Source organism: Pituophis catenifer, unplaced genomic scaffold (assembly GCF_029215685.1).
Source record: "Pituophis catenifer annectens isolate HBS135680 unplaced genomic scaffold, rPitCat1.0.hap2 SCAF_1, whole genome shotgun sequence".
Taxonomy (NCBI): domain Eukaryota; kingdom Metazoa; phylum Chordata; class Lepidosauria; order Squamata; family Colubridae; genus Pituophis; species Pituophis catenifer.
This window is the reverse complement of record NW_027256881.1, coordinates 20,149,784-20,163,829: the sequence shown is the minus strand read 5'-3', so window position 1 is coordinate 20,163,829 and position 14,046 is coordinate 20,149,784. Positions and strand designations below refer to the sequence as shown.

Below are 14,046 nucleotides of genomic sequence, written 5' to 3'. Positions count from 1 at the left end.
TAGCAATTGCTTTTGCTACGGACAGTTAATTTTCGCAGTCCTAGTCTTTAGCCCTTACTAAAGCAGGCAAAACACCTAGATGACCCTTAGGTGGCAGTTCTAAAATGTCCTTAAAGGTTCTGCATCTCTCTGCTGCCATCTAGTGATTACCTGAATCAGTGTTTCTCCAACTTAGCCACTTTAAAATGTGTGGATTTCAACTCCCAGGGGAATTCTGGCAATTGAAGTCCATACATCAAGTTGGATCTAAGGATCTAAAACACTGGCCTGGATTCTTACAGCTCAGATTTGGTAGCCCTGATCCATATACCACACCGGGTCTTGATCATAACCAAGACTCTCCTATTTTTTTTTTCTATTGAGAACCACATCACCTTTGGTGTTGCATGCAGATGTGTTTAAAACTCAAAACAAGAGAAACAAAACCATCCCTTTCCCCTCTTTTTTGCCATTTGATTTTTTGCTCTTGCTTCTCAAAATGAGGTTAAGTTCAATAACTCTTCCTTTAAAGGATTAATAACAAGGATAGAGAATGCTGGCATCAGGCATCTGCCAGAACCGCTTTCTGGAAATGTTCCTCTAGATTTCTCTAGCAACCCTTCCTTCCTCCTTGAATGCTTTATGTTCCTGGGACTTGCCTCACATAGGATGATGCCAAAAGAGAAGACATCCACTTTCTCATCGTAACTTCTCCCTGCAAAAAGATGACAAAAGACGAAAGAACATATTTAGCTATCAGGCCCAGACATCCTAGCCAGGGGTGGACTATTGTTTGGAGCTGGTGAGTTCATCTAGCATTTGTAAAGCAGCTCATGGGAGCTCTCACAAAATGGCTTCCTTAAGGACCCATGAGCTCTCATATTAATCTGTCCCAAAGTACTGTAGCTGTAAGGGAAATTGTCCCTTTGTTTTGCTGCCCATTTTATCTTAGTTTCAATGTGCCCAGAAAAAATCCTCCTGTTCCTCAAAGTTATTCCTTCTGCGCATTACACAGAGATGGCTTTCCTGGGCAGCTTCCCAAACATGATCCTTGTTTCCCTTGTTGCTGACCACAATTAAGCCAGATCTGGTGAGGCTCTATCCCAAGAATGGGGAATGATGGCCCTTTTATGACTTGTGGACTTCAACTCCTAGAATTTCTGAGCCAGCCATTCTGAACTCAGGAATTCTGGGAGTTGAAGTCCACAAGTCATAATGAGGCCATCGTTCCTCATCTCTGGTCTATCCCAACCAGGGGTGAAATCCAGCAGGTTCTAACAAGTTCTGGAGAACCGGTAGCGGAAATTTTGAGTAGTTCTGAGAACCGGCAAATATCACCTCTGGCTGGCCCCCAGAGTGGGATGGAAATAGAGATTTTGCAATATCCTTCCCCTGGAGTGAGGTGGGAATGGAGATTTTGCAGTATCCTTCCCCTGCCATGCCCACCAAACCACGCCCACAGAACCGGTAGGGAAAAATTTTGGATTTCACCCCTGATCCCAACCCCCAACTCCCCTGCTCAACTCACCATTGATCATCTCAGGAGCCATCCAGTAAGGGTTGCCCACCACGGTGTACCGTTTCCTTCGGTCAGGTTTCTTCAGGGTTGCTAGCTGGTTCTTCTCATCCACCATCAACCGAGCAAGGCCAAAATCGGCCACTACCACACTTTTGTTCTGTGTAAAGGACAGAAAGAATATTTCCCCCCCTTTCTTTTAATTATCCAGTAGATTTAGCACTTTCAGTTTACAATGCTTTAATGCAGTTGGCAGACAAGACAAGTATTTAAGAAAAGAGGAAATAAATACCAAATTTCAAAAAACAAATTTTTGTTGTTCACCCTGTCACCTTCAAACAAAGGTGGCTTGTTTTTGAAGCAAAACAAATATCAGCTGAACCTGATTATTTTAAAAATTATAGAATGTTATTTTGAAATGAACTTATTTTATACTCAATTTACCTACTATTATTATTACATTAAAAGTATCACTACAGTTTTTAAGTAAGCTTTATTTTTTTTTTCATGGATTGGAGGGTTTAATTCAACTGAAAAAGACAAAATTCTTGTTATTCTTGTTACATAATGTTAACAACTAGTATTTACTGATTGTGTGATAAACTATTATCAGATATTAGAGAGTTCCAGGGTTGGGCTTGGCATTTCTAATAAATATTTGTCTCCAGAATCTCCGCTGGTGAAATACCGGTAGGTAGTAGAATATCTACAGACTTTGCAATATCTACAGAAGTGTCCATGTTGGTAGATGTCAGTATATTTTGATCTATTTTAAATTTCCATCCTGTCAAAATAGAAAATGGTTTTGTGGGATAGTAGCTGTAACACTAAAAATATCCACTCAGTGTACATAAAAGTCAAGAAAGTATTGTCATTCTTTGCTATATTGCTATATCTGATACTTTCACATGTTTTTTTTTTGCAAACATACAAATCACACTATTCCCTTTTGATAAGCAAAATTTTGCAAAGCTCAGAAAAGGAGCAGCATATGGTAAGCCAAAAAGAATTTCAAAAATGAGGTGAGAAAAAGAGAGGGAAATAAGTCTAATTTATACTTTCTACAATCACAACTCTCTGTGTGTCTTTCTGATCCTTTTGACTCTTCCACTCATCCTCTACTGTTTTCATTTTGCCATTCAATCCTTTTCATTCTCTCTATATGATTAAACCATCTCAACAAATTCCTTTTCCACTGAAATTCACTATTGCATTCAATCCATATGCTTCTGAACGCATTTATTTTTGTTTTACTGGTTCTCTATTCTTACTGTTTTCAACTTTTCTCCTTACATAGTCAGTTCTCATTTCCACATAACAAAGTGAGAAGTCCAGAGAGTTATTTTCAGTTCTTTTTTTCAAACATTAATTTCTTGGAACAGGCTTCTGTTTCTGTCATTACTTTCTAGTTTGTAGTGGCTCACTTTCTTTCTAACAGCATTGAATGTTTAAAGATTTCACCATCCATTGTTTGTTAACAGAAAAGACTGAATTCAGGTTATTATTTATCAGAAAAACTAGTCCCTGAGAATCTGAAGCCCAAAAAAGCAAAATGACATCTGGAAATGTCATGCAAAACCCTGTAAATATTAATCATTGCTTTGTTTGATAGATAATAATATAATTATTAAAATACATGGCGTGTATTTTGCCTAATTCCTACCCCAATGATTTTTTTTTAGTTTTACTTGTGAGACAAGTAATTGCACAATTATTGCACAATTACTGTTTTAGGGGGCTGAAAGTATTGTAAAATTTGAAAATCCTGATATGAAGTGAGGCGATACAAGTGTTAAATGCTGGGGAAATCAGGAGATTCGGGCAGTTCAAATGAGTATACAGATATATTGCAAAATCTACAAAAATCTGAGCTACTAATGGACAAGGAAATGAATGGGAATTAAGAAGGCATTCAAGGTGGGCTGGACTTAGATATCTTGTGGGCGTGGTGGGACTCGTGACTTATGACTTGTTTGACCCCTCCCTCAGGCTCAGCCTGGTCATCTCCTACAATAAGGATAAGCAATATCCTAGCAATAGCAATAGCAATAGCAATAGCAATAGCAATAGCAATAGCAATAGCAATAGCAATAGCACTTAGATTTATATACTGCTTCACAGTGCTTTACAGCCCTCTCTAAGCGGTTTACAGAGTCAGCATATTGTCCCCCACAACCTGGGTCCTCATTTTACCCACCTCGGAAGGATGGAAGGCTGAGTCAACCTTGAACCTGGTGAGATTCGATCTGCCAAGTTGCAGGCAGCCGGCAGCCGGCAGCCAGCAGAAGTAGCCTGCAATGCTGCACTCTAACCACTGTGCCACCTCGACTAAATACCTAAATGGTATTCTCCCAAAAGCTGATCATTGAATTACTGTAATATATTATCTAAATTTGTAGAATACAATTGCAGTATAAACTAACCAACCAGCTGGATTTACAGAACATATTAAGCCACCGAATTATAACAACCAAGCTAACCACAATTGCATCTCATTAAATTTAGCATGTGACATACATAAAGTCACTAAAATTTTAGATGATTTAGCAGTGCATGCACATCTTAGACGTAACCAACCATTTTACTTAGCCTTGAGAAAAGCCGAATCGGGGCAATGCAATAGTACTGAATGGATATCACACTGAAAGTAAAGAGCTGTTCACAATCATTCCAGAATGTAGAAAGTGGAATGATGGGGCAAGTTCTCATTTAAATGTTACAAAAAGGTGGTGTTTTTTTTAAATATTAAGAACAATTTGATAGTGGAAGCAATTAATGAAATAGCAGTGGATTTTTCTTTACTGAATGTGTTCAAGCAAAACTGGGCAGCCAATTATCTGAAATACTTTAATTTGGATTCCAGCAGTGGATAGGGATTTAGGCTGAATAGGGTTGAATAGCCTAACCCAGGGATCTGCAACCTTAAACACTCAAAGAGCCATTTGGACCCGTTTCCCACAGAAAAGAAAACACCAGGAGCCACGAAACCTGGGTGGGCATGGCCAACTCGATGTCACTCACTTCCACCAGTCACATGATCCCCTAGCCACGCCTACCCAGTCGGCCATTAGGGCAGAGAACCGGTTGTTAAAAAACACTGGGAACCACAAAACCCTTTTGATCTCTCTCTCTCTCTCTCTCTCTCTCTCTCTCTCTCTCTCTCTCTCTCTCTCTCTCTCTCTCTCTCTCCCGCTCCCTCCCTCCTCCCTCTCTCCCCCCCTCTGTATCTCTCTATGTCTCTCTCTCCCTCTCTCTGTCTCTGCCCCGGTAGCTTCTCCATCCCCCCCCCATCGGCCTTATCTTCTCAAGCCAGGGGTGGAGTGACTGGGACGGGAGGGCAAGGGGCGGGGCCAGCTAGTGGTGGGATCACCTGACTGGGAGCCACAGTAGAGGGCCCAAAGAGTCACATGTGGCTCTGGAGCCGCAGGTTGCTGACACCTGGCCTAACCGATTTAACCCAAGTAGCCTAAATTGGGGTTTCTCAACGTTGGCTCCTTGGCACTGGCTGGGGAATTCTGGGAGTTGAAATTCATACATCTTAAATTTGTCAAAGTTGAAAAACAATAGCTTAAATGCTTTCTTCCAACTCTATGATCCTGTAATTTTATGTACAATTCCCTCTTTCAGCTTTCAGGAAGATAAACCACAAATCAGTCTTGGATTAACTTCTGCCTGCCCCTGAGAAATCTACCTGTTAATCAGTGGTGAAATCTTCCCCGGTTTGCCACCGGTTTGCTGCCCATGCATGCGCAGTGTGTGCCAAGTGCACGCTGCGCACGTGCATGCACAGTACATGCCAAATGCACGCTGTGTATGTGCGCATGTGCAGTGCATGCCAAACACATGCTGTGCATGCATGCATACTGCACGCTAAATGCACGCTGCACACATGCACATTACACACCAAACGTGCTGCTTGGGAAAAAGGAGGCTTGGGAAGGTAAGTAGAACAGCGGGGGGGGGGGGGTGTAACAGCTGTGCCGCGCAATTTAGGTTCACTAGAAAGCAGGATTCGGACCAACCAGTAGCTTTTATCACTACCGGTTCGCCCAAACCGGTGCGAACCGGTAAGATTTCACCACTGCTGTTAGTTTGTTAAAAGTGTAGGAGACAATAGAGGGAACAAACCTGAACTTGGCTACTAGTTCCAAGTTCTCATTTTCTATTCACACAGTAATCTGAAACAAAGCAGAGATTTGGAACAAAGTACAATTTGATAACAGAGGCGGGTTTCTACGATCCTGCATCCTCAAATGTTAGATATTTTCACAAATCAGAGATTGTAACATTCAAGCCCTATAATAATCCTTTTCTTCATCTGTTGTTTTTAAGATGATGTTCTTAAAAATTAAGGATACCCTTCATAACTTACTTTCTCAAAATATGACCAGCAACATTTTCTCCTTGCTTTTAAAATTATTTAATTTTTAAAAATCAACAAACTTAGCAAACCGAATAATGAAAATAAAACTTAAATTAATGAATGAATTAAAAATTTAACCAGTGCCAGCTTACTTCTCGCACAAGGCAGTTATGTGTATTGAGGTCCCTGTGAATGATATTCATAGAATGGAGATAAGCCTATAAAAAGAAACGAGAAAAAAGAGTTAGAAATTTTGTTATTCTTCCATAATTCTTTTCTTTTTTAAAAGGATATGGCTGACTTCACTTTATCCAGCACTGCTAGATACTCTTAATACATATAATAAGACTGTTCCCATTTTATAGGAGGCTGAGTTGTTATTTTTGAAGTGAAACTTGACCTATCGTAGCATATAGGTAGTCCTTGAGTTATGACCGGTCACTTACCAGCCATTCAAAGTTACAACAGATTTACTGTACTTATGATCCAGATTTGAAGTTCAAATGATCACATGACCAAACTTCAGATCTTTGGCAACATGGCCATATTTACAGCCTTTTGCAGGAGTCACATGATTACATTTTATTACTGTTTTGCCGAAAACTGGCACTTCCAGATTTTGGCAAAATTGCACCCATAATCAACCATTGGTTTGCTTACTGATGTTAAGCAGCATTCGCTTAACAACCTCAGATTCACTTAATGACTAATGCAAAAAAGTTTGTAAAATTAAGTTTAGTCAAGTGACTGACCTGTTTTGACAGGAAACATTGTGAGTGTATTTTTTATTTTAACCAAATCTATTTTACCCACCCTTATTCATAAGCAAGTAAAAATGAACCCAACTGATTCAGATTCGAAAAGTCCACACAATCTAGCATTGTGCTTACAAGACTGCCCAGTAAGTTATTCTGGAAAGCTCACAAGCAACATGCTTTGTTATTATTACCAAGCCTATGTTGCTTCAAGTTATGGAGGCTTCATTTGGTTTCCTGACATACTTTTAAAGGCTAGTGAATAAGACAGAAAGGACATTTTAAAATGATTCCTGCAAGATGCTTTCCTGATGCCCCCCCAGAATTACTGGTTCAGTCTGCTGCTACAAATTCATGCTTGCACTCACCATCCCTGAAGCGATGTCTTTTGCAAAACTGACCCGCTGGCTCCAAGGATACTGACTATCCTGGAAGAAAAAGGTTGCTGGTGAGTGAAGTATTTGGAAAAGTTGGGGTGGAAACCTCTCACTTCTATCAGGAAAGAGAGAGTAGCAGGAAAGAGACTTTGCATCCTTTTCATGACTATGTTCACAAAACAAACTTCAGCTGGTTACTGAATTAATCATGTTTGCACAATACTCTAAATCAGGGGTCTCCAATTTTGGCAACTTTAAGATTTGTGGACTTCAACTCCCACAAGGGCAACATGGCCATATTTATGGCAAAGCTGGCTGAGGAAGTCCACAAGTCTTAAAGTTGCCAAGATTGGAGACCCCTGCTCTAAATCAAAAACTTGAGTATTATTAACTCAGTTTAGTAGATTGCACACATGCAGTTGTGAGATCTTCGCTGATAACTAGACCAGAGGTGGGTTCTACTTACCTTTACTACTGGTTCGCAACGGGATTGCGCGCCTTGCTTCTGCACATGCGCAGATCACTGATGATGACATCCGGGGCGGTGGGCAGAGCCTCCCGCCAGTTTTACTATCAATTCTTGTGAACCGGTCTGAACCGGAGACAACACACCACTGGTTCAGACCTGGAGAATAGTACTGTGACAATATTGGTCATGCTTGATGATGACATCTGGTGGAACCAGGAGAGAGATAGTGCAACCATCCCGATTCTACTTGATCCATAACTGGAAGTGTTGTTCTCTTCCTTTTTAGACGGATGAGTCCAGTTGGTCTTGACAGTGGAGAAGGAACAGGCTTAGGCCTTAAATCTGACAAGGCCAAATGAGTGGCGGTGGATATATGGGCCTTGTGATTGTGGAGTGGTTCAGTCTTTGATCCTGAATGGGATTGCATTTCTCTTTGGGTTTGGTAGGCAACTTGATACTCTCTAGAACAGGGGTCTCCAACCTTGGAAACTTTATGACTTGTGGACTTCAACTCTGGGAGTTGAAGTCCACAAGTCTTAAAGTTGCCAAGGTTGGAGACCCCAGCTCCAGAATTCAGTTTGTGCTCAGGCAGCGGTGTTTTAACATGTAGTGTCAATTACATCATGACGTTAAGTCATAATACAGTCTGCTTGGCTACAACATGCTACATGAATACAGCTATTGTGTTTTATTAACCTGGCTTACTGTGCTGTGTGAACCCAGCCAGATTGTCTCTGCTGCTCTCCCTCCTCCTGCTCAGATGCTCAATATTCTTACATTAGATTTGATGTAGGTTCTATGCCCTCACCATGCTCTTAATGATCCCACGAAGGGTGCCTCCCTTGATGTACTCTGTGATGAAGTTCAGCCTCTTGTCTTTGTAGAGGACGCCAATGAACCTCAGCACATTGGGATGTTCCAGGCAGCGCATTACCTTCACCTAAGGGACAAAAACCACAAGACAGCTAATTCTGCATTCCTCAAAATCTCTTGCTGTTGACAGGAAACTGCATACAACCTCAGGAAAAAAATTGTCGATTTTGTAAAATATTGGGCTACTACCTGCTTCTCTGTAAGCCCTATAGCAACTACCTAAACTTTGGGGACATCACACAAGGAAAGATTTTGACAAATATTGTGGAGGAACGGCTTGTCATAGAATATTAAAAGTAAAGGTTCCCCTCACACATATGTGCTAGTCGTTCCCGACTCTAGGGGGCAGTGCTCATCTCCGTTTCAAACCCGAAGAGCCAGCACTGTCCGAAGATGTCTCCGTGGTCATGTGGCCGACGTGACTAAATGCCAAAGGCACACGGAGTGCTGTTACCTTCCCACCAAAGGTGGTCCCTATTTTTCTACTTGCATTTTTTAACGTGCTTTCGAACTGCTAGGTTGGCAGAAGCTGGGACAAGTAACGGGAGCTCACCCCATTACGCGGCACTAGGGATTCAAACTGCTGAACTGCCGACCTTTCGATCGACAAGCTCAGCGTCTGAGCCTTATAGAATATTATAGAACAGCATATGCTCCATATGAAACTTAAACCAGAAATCCTTGCTTGCAGTGTCAAAACAGTAGGGATCACCATATACCAGGGATGTCAAACTCTATTTCATTGAGGGCCAAATTAGGGTTATGCTTGACCTCGGGGGACCAGGGTGTGCCTGTGGTGGCCCGAGCGCTCTGCCAGTGAAAACGGGATCCCGAGCTCCATTTTTGGCTGCAATGGCTTCCTGCAACCCCCTGTCAACAAAAACGGAGCTCAGAAGAGCCGCCCACAGCCCCCGCAAGCTCCATTTTTGGCTGTGATGGCCTCCTGCAACCCTCTGCCAGTGAAAACGGAGCTTGGGCAGGCCGCTCACAGCCCTTCCCAGCTCCATTTCTGCTGGCAGAGGCATCACAGGCCAGTCCTTTGCTGTTTCTAAGCACCCTGGAGGCCGGATCCGGCCCCCGGCCTTGAGTTTGACACCCCTGCCATATACATTTAAAGAAGAGGGACACAGATTTAAATTAGGCAACATTTGATGTGGGGAGTAAAAAACAAAAACTTAAATGATATTAAAAGGAAATCAACAGAAAGGAAACTTCTCTAGCCACTGGACTAAGCTGGAGTAACCAACCTCTTTAAGAAACGTTCTTTGGGTCTCCTCATCGAAACGGATAAGTTCCTTCATGGCCATCACTTCTCCAGTCTCCCGGTGGGTCACCTGATGAAGAAGGCAGAAGGCATTTAGGGCTTTGTTAGAGGAGGAAACATTTAGAATCATACAATTACAAGGGATGTAATGGGCAGTAAAAATAATCTTGAGGGACAGGAAGAAGAGCCGCAATGGTCTGATAAACGAAATACAAGTGCAACACAGGAATGCAATTTGAAGAAGTGTCACAGAAGTGCCCTAATGTTCTCTAAGATAAAGGCAGGGAGGAGAGGCACACTGAGGGTTACCTTAGAACAGGGCTCTCCAATCTTGGCAACTTTAAGACTTGTGGACTTCAACTCCCAGAATTCCCAGAGTGCCCTAATGCTCTCTAAGATAAAGGCAGGGAGGAGAGACTCACTGAGGGTTACCTTAGAACAGGGCTCTCCAACCTTGGCAACTTTAAGACTTGTGGACTTCAGCTCCCAGAATTCCTCAGCCAGCCAGAGTTGAAGTCCACAAGTCTTAAAGTTGCCAAGGTTGGAGACCCCTGCCTTAGAAAACTCTAGTTTTTAGTGTATGCATAGACCAATTTTCATTTTCAATTTTCTAGGATAAGCTAAAATAATGCAATTATGCGCATGGATCTGCTAATCCAATCTCCTCCTCAGTCAGATTTTGTAAGAGTCTGAGTCACTGAACAATGACTGTGCAACACAGAAATTTCAGCAACAGGCTGGCTAGATTGAGCCATAATCTAGATCCAGCTGGTAGAAAGGGCACAAAATACCATGCCTGCATCTTCTAAAATGTTACTGTTTGATTGTTTTTAAAATAGCAACAAAAAAAAAGAAAGAAAGAAAAGAAAAACACAAAGTTAAAAATATATACATTATTTTTAAAAAAACATAAAGGGGATTTTTTTTTTTTTTTTAAAAAAAGTGAGCTAAAATACAGCAAAAGTAATGTATACCATTTTAACAGTAACAATGATAATTCTATACAGGTAGCCTTCAACTTATAACCATTCATTTAGCGAGCATTAAAAGTTACAACAGCAGTTTTTTATGACCTATCCTCATACTTACAACTGTTGTAGCATCTCATATAAATCATGGACTACCAGTATATAGTTAACTAATGCAGTTATTAAGGAAATCAATCCTGACTGCTCTTTGGAAGGACACATACTGAAGCTCAAGCTCAAATACTCATTGGAAAAGATCCTGATGTTTGGTAAGATTGAAGGCCAAAGGAGAAGGGGGCAATAGAGGATGAGATGATTAGATAGTGTTATTGATGCAATGAACATCAATTGATACAAACTCCGGGAGACAATTCCTGGCATGCTGCAGTCCATGGGGTTGCAAAGAGTTGGGCATGACTTAATGAAAAACAATGCAATTATTATTCAAATATATATGAATCTCTAATATATACAGTACATATAATTCTTTTTTAACCTGTTGTATTTAGTGTAAATGAGTTTCATATTTGATTACATTTGTCTATCTATAGGCAATCTGCTCATGAGTGGCAAATACAATCATTCCTCCATCCATTGAGTAAATGGGGTATATGTTTCTCTTTCCAGTGCCGGAATATCAGTCTCTTGGGCACAGTATGGGCACAGAGAATGCATTTACATTGTCCGGTTGCCACATTCCAAGTGCTTGGTATGTAATTCAAAAGAATATCATTGTCTGAACATTTTAGATTTTGTCACACAATCATATTGATACAGTCTACTACTTTTACATTGTTTACTACTTTTGTAAGTAAAGGGCATTGTACAAAATGTATCCTTATTACATCCCCAACAAAATCCTGTCCTGATACCATGCCTGTACCTTAATGGCCTGCCCGAAGCAGCCCTTGCCCAACACCTCGCCATGAATGAGATCCGAGGGGCGGAAGATGCGATGAAGACGGGAGACAACTCGCAATGATTCTGAGCGGCCAATGTCTTTCCTCTGGGAGGAGGGGGAGCCCAGAGAGCTGGAACAAGGTGACTTATCAATGCTACAGCTCCTCCTGTGCAGAAGAAGAGAAATGTTCTTCTCAGGTATACATCGGGTATGCTCTTCTCACAAAAGACCAATTTCCAGGTGCCCCAGTTCAATTTTTCTAGGTTCAGGGAGAAACTGGAAGAATTTCATCTTGAACAACTTCCCGTTTGCCCTTAATTCCAGCTTAATTAAGACAACACAGCTTGCAATTTACCCTCACCTTCTTTGCACTGGTAAAACATTACAAAATGGCCATTTTCACAGGAGGAGAATCTGTGCCTCTGTTGGCTGCACGTGGCCCCCCAAGCTCCGTTTTTGCTGACAGAGGGTGGCAGGAGGCCAGCACAGCTGAAAATGGAGCTCGGGAGCCCGTTTTCGCTGGCAGAGCACTCAGCCACCACACACGCCCCCAACACAAATGACATCAAGCTGGCCATGCCCACCCTGGCCACGCCCATCCCAGCCCCAGAGGTCAAACACAACCCTGATACGATAAAATCAAGTTTGACACCCCTGTTATATATTCTCTTCTACTCTTGAGATCTGTTGACCTCTGCTAGGATATAACTAATTCACAAATTTAAAATATCTTTAGTTAAGTTTCTCTTTGCTCAAAATATCTTTATTCAAGAATCCTAAAAAATGCAAGCACGCAAAGGAGGAATCTGACATACTTTGGAAAAACACATTTCCTAGGGTGTGTTGCTCACAAACAGATGGAACTGTAAATTATTAAGCAGAGAGGGACAGTGTATAAATAATACACTTATCCAGTTGTCTTAGCAGTTGTATCAGAAATACACTGAATTCAGTTAATCTTGGTAGGGTTTTTTTGTGGCATATACCCCCAGTCCGTTTAATTCCTTTCAGTCTGGTGTATTGCATTAGCCTAGGAAATAAGTTGATTCAGTAAATATATAAAGGGCAATGTGTAAATAAAACCAGCATGAGACTGGAAAATAGAAATGGAAGTTGACCAAGAAGGCACCATCTTTGGGTTTGCCAGGGATTCTGCTCGTAAGGGCTTATTTTCTGCCTGCCTCTACATTTATAATTTCAAGGCTGCCTTCCTAACCTGATACCTTGTAGGCTGCCAACCTGGCTGGGGACTTTGTGGACTCTAAGTGCTTTCCCGACACAACCTTCACGGCAGTGGTGAAATTCAATTTTTTTTACTTCTGGTCTGTGGGTGTGACATGGTTTGGTGGGCGTGGTGTGGCTTGGTGGGCGTGGCAGGGGAAGGATACTGCAATATCTCCATTTCCACCCCACTCCAGGGGAAGGATACTGCAAAATTCCCATTCCCTCCCCACTCCTGGGGGAAAGATATTACAAAATCTCCATTCCCACCCCACTCTGGGACCAGCTAGAGGTGGTATTTGCCGGTTCTCTGAACTACTCAAAATTTCCACTACTGGTTCTCCAAACTACTCAAAATTTCCGCTACCGGTTCTCCAGAACCTGTCAGAACCTGCTGGATTTCAGCCCTGCTTCAGGGCGCTAGAGTTGGTCTCCTCCGGGTCCCGTCAGCTAAACAGTGCCGGTTGGCGGGCCCCCGGGGGAGGGCCTCCTCTGTGGCTGCCCCAGCTCTCTGGAACCAGTTACCTCCTGAGATCCAGACCATCCCCACCCTATTGGCCTTCCGAAAAGTGGTGAAGACCTGGCTTTTCCGGCAGGCCTGGGGCCATTGATCTCGCTGTTGTGATCTGGCGTGATCCGGCCATGAATGGTGTGAATGGGATTTAATTGTTTTTAATGTTTTAATGTTTAATGTTTTTATATATGGTTTTTAAATGCATGGTAAGCCGCCTTGAGTCTTCGGAGAAAGGCGGCATACAAGTTGAACAAATAACATAAATAAATAAATAATAAATAAACTAAGCTAGGGAAAAGCGCACTAACTATTTTCTAGTTCTACAGCATGAGAGCAAAAACTTTTCTACGGAGGAGGGAAGGGGAATCTACTTCAGAGAGCCATCTTCTACTCAATCCTTACATGACTGTGCGCTGGCGAATGGCTGAAGGGTCCGGGCAAGGCGTGTGGCTGGGCGAATGGAGAGGACTGCGCAGCTCTGAAAGAGGGCTGCTTTCAATGATCTCATGAGGGTCGTGTTCAATGGTCAGCTGCAGCAGGCGACTGGTCTCTTGGATCAGAAGATCGATCTGTGGAGATAGAGAAGGCAGGCTGAGAAGAGAGGCAATACATCCTGACAGGCACGGGACCACATTGTGGAAACAAAAATGAGAAGAGGATGATTGAGTCAGTAGTGACAAAAAAAAAATCACCTCATCCAGCGGAACATGACGGATTGGTGTGCCATTGATTTCCAGAATGCGGTCACCGACATGGATGGAATTCTTCATATCGGGGCTTATGCAGTCTGGGTCTAATCTAAAAATACAGAAGGGGGCAGCAAAGGAGGCTTAAGTTACTCTGTTC

General features: G+C 42.2%; 1 protein-coding gene across 1 annotated transcript in view; it reads right to left on the bottom strand.

Moving 5' to 3' along the window:
- The window catches only part of LIMK1 (LIM domain kinase 1), a 50,154-nt gene that overhangs the window by 3,108 nt on the left and 33,000 nt on the right, over positions 1 to 14,046 (bottom strand). The window contains exons 6-14 of the mRNA XM_070946427.1: positions 13,893 to 13,998; positions 13,603 to 13,769; positions 11,448 to 11,631; positions 9,580 to 9,666; positions 8,268 to 8,399; positions 6,982 to 7,041; positions 6,011 to 6,076; positions 1,508 to 1,655; positions 639 to 694 (exon numbers count right to left, since the gene is read on the bottom strand). Coding sequence (XP_070802528.1) covers positions 639 to 694; positions 1,508 to 1,655; positions 6,011 to 6,076; positions 6,982 to 7,041; positions 8,268 to 8,399; positions 9,580 to 9,666; positions 11,448 to 11,631; positions 13,603 to 13,769; positions 13,893 to 13,998 — 1,006 coding nt within the window. The remainder of the gene's footprint in view (positions 1 to 638; positions 695 to 1,507; positions 1,656 to 6,010; positions 6,077 to 6,981; positions 7,042 to 8,267; positions 8,400 to 9,579; positions 9,667 to 11,447; positions 11,632 to 13,602; positions 13,770 to 13,892; positions 13,999 to 14,046) is intronic.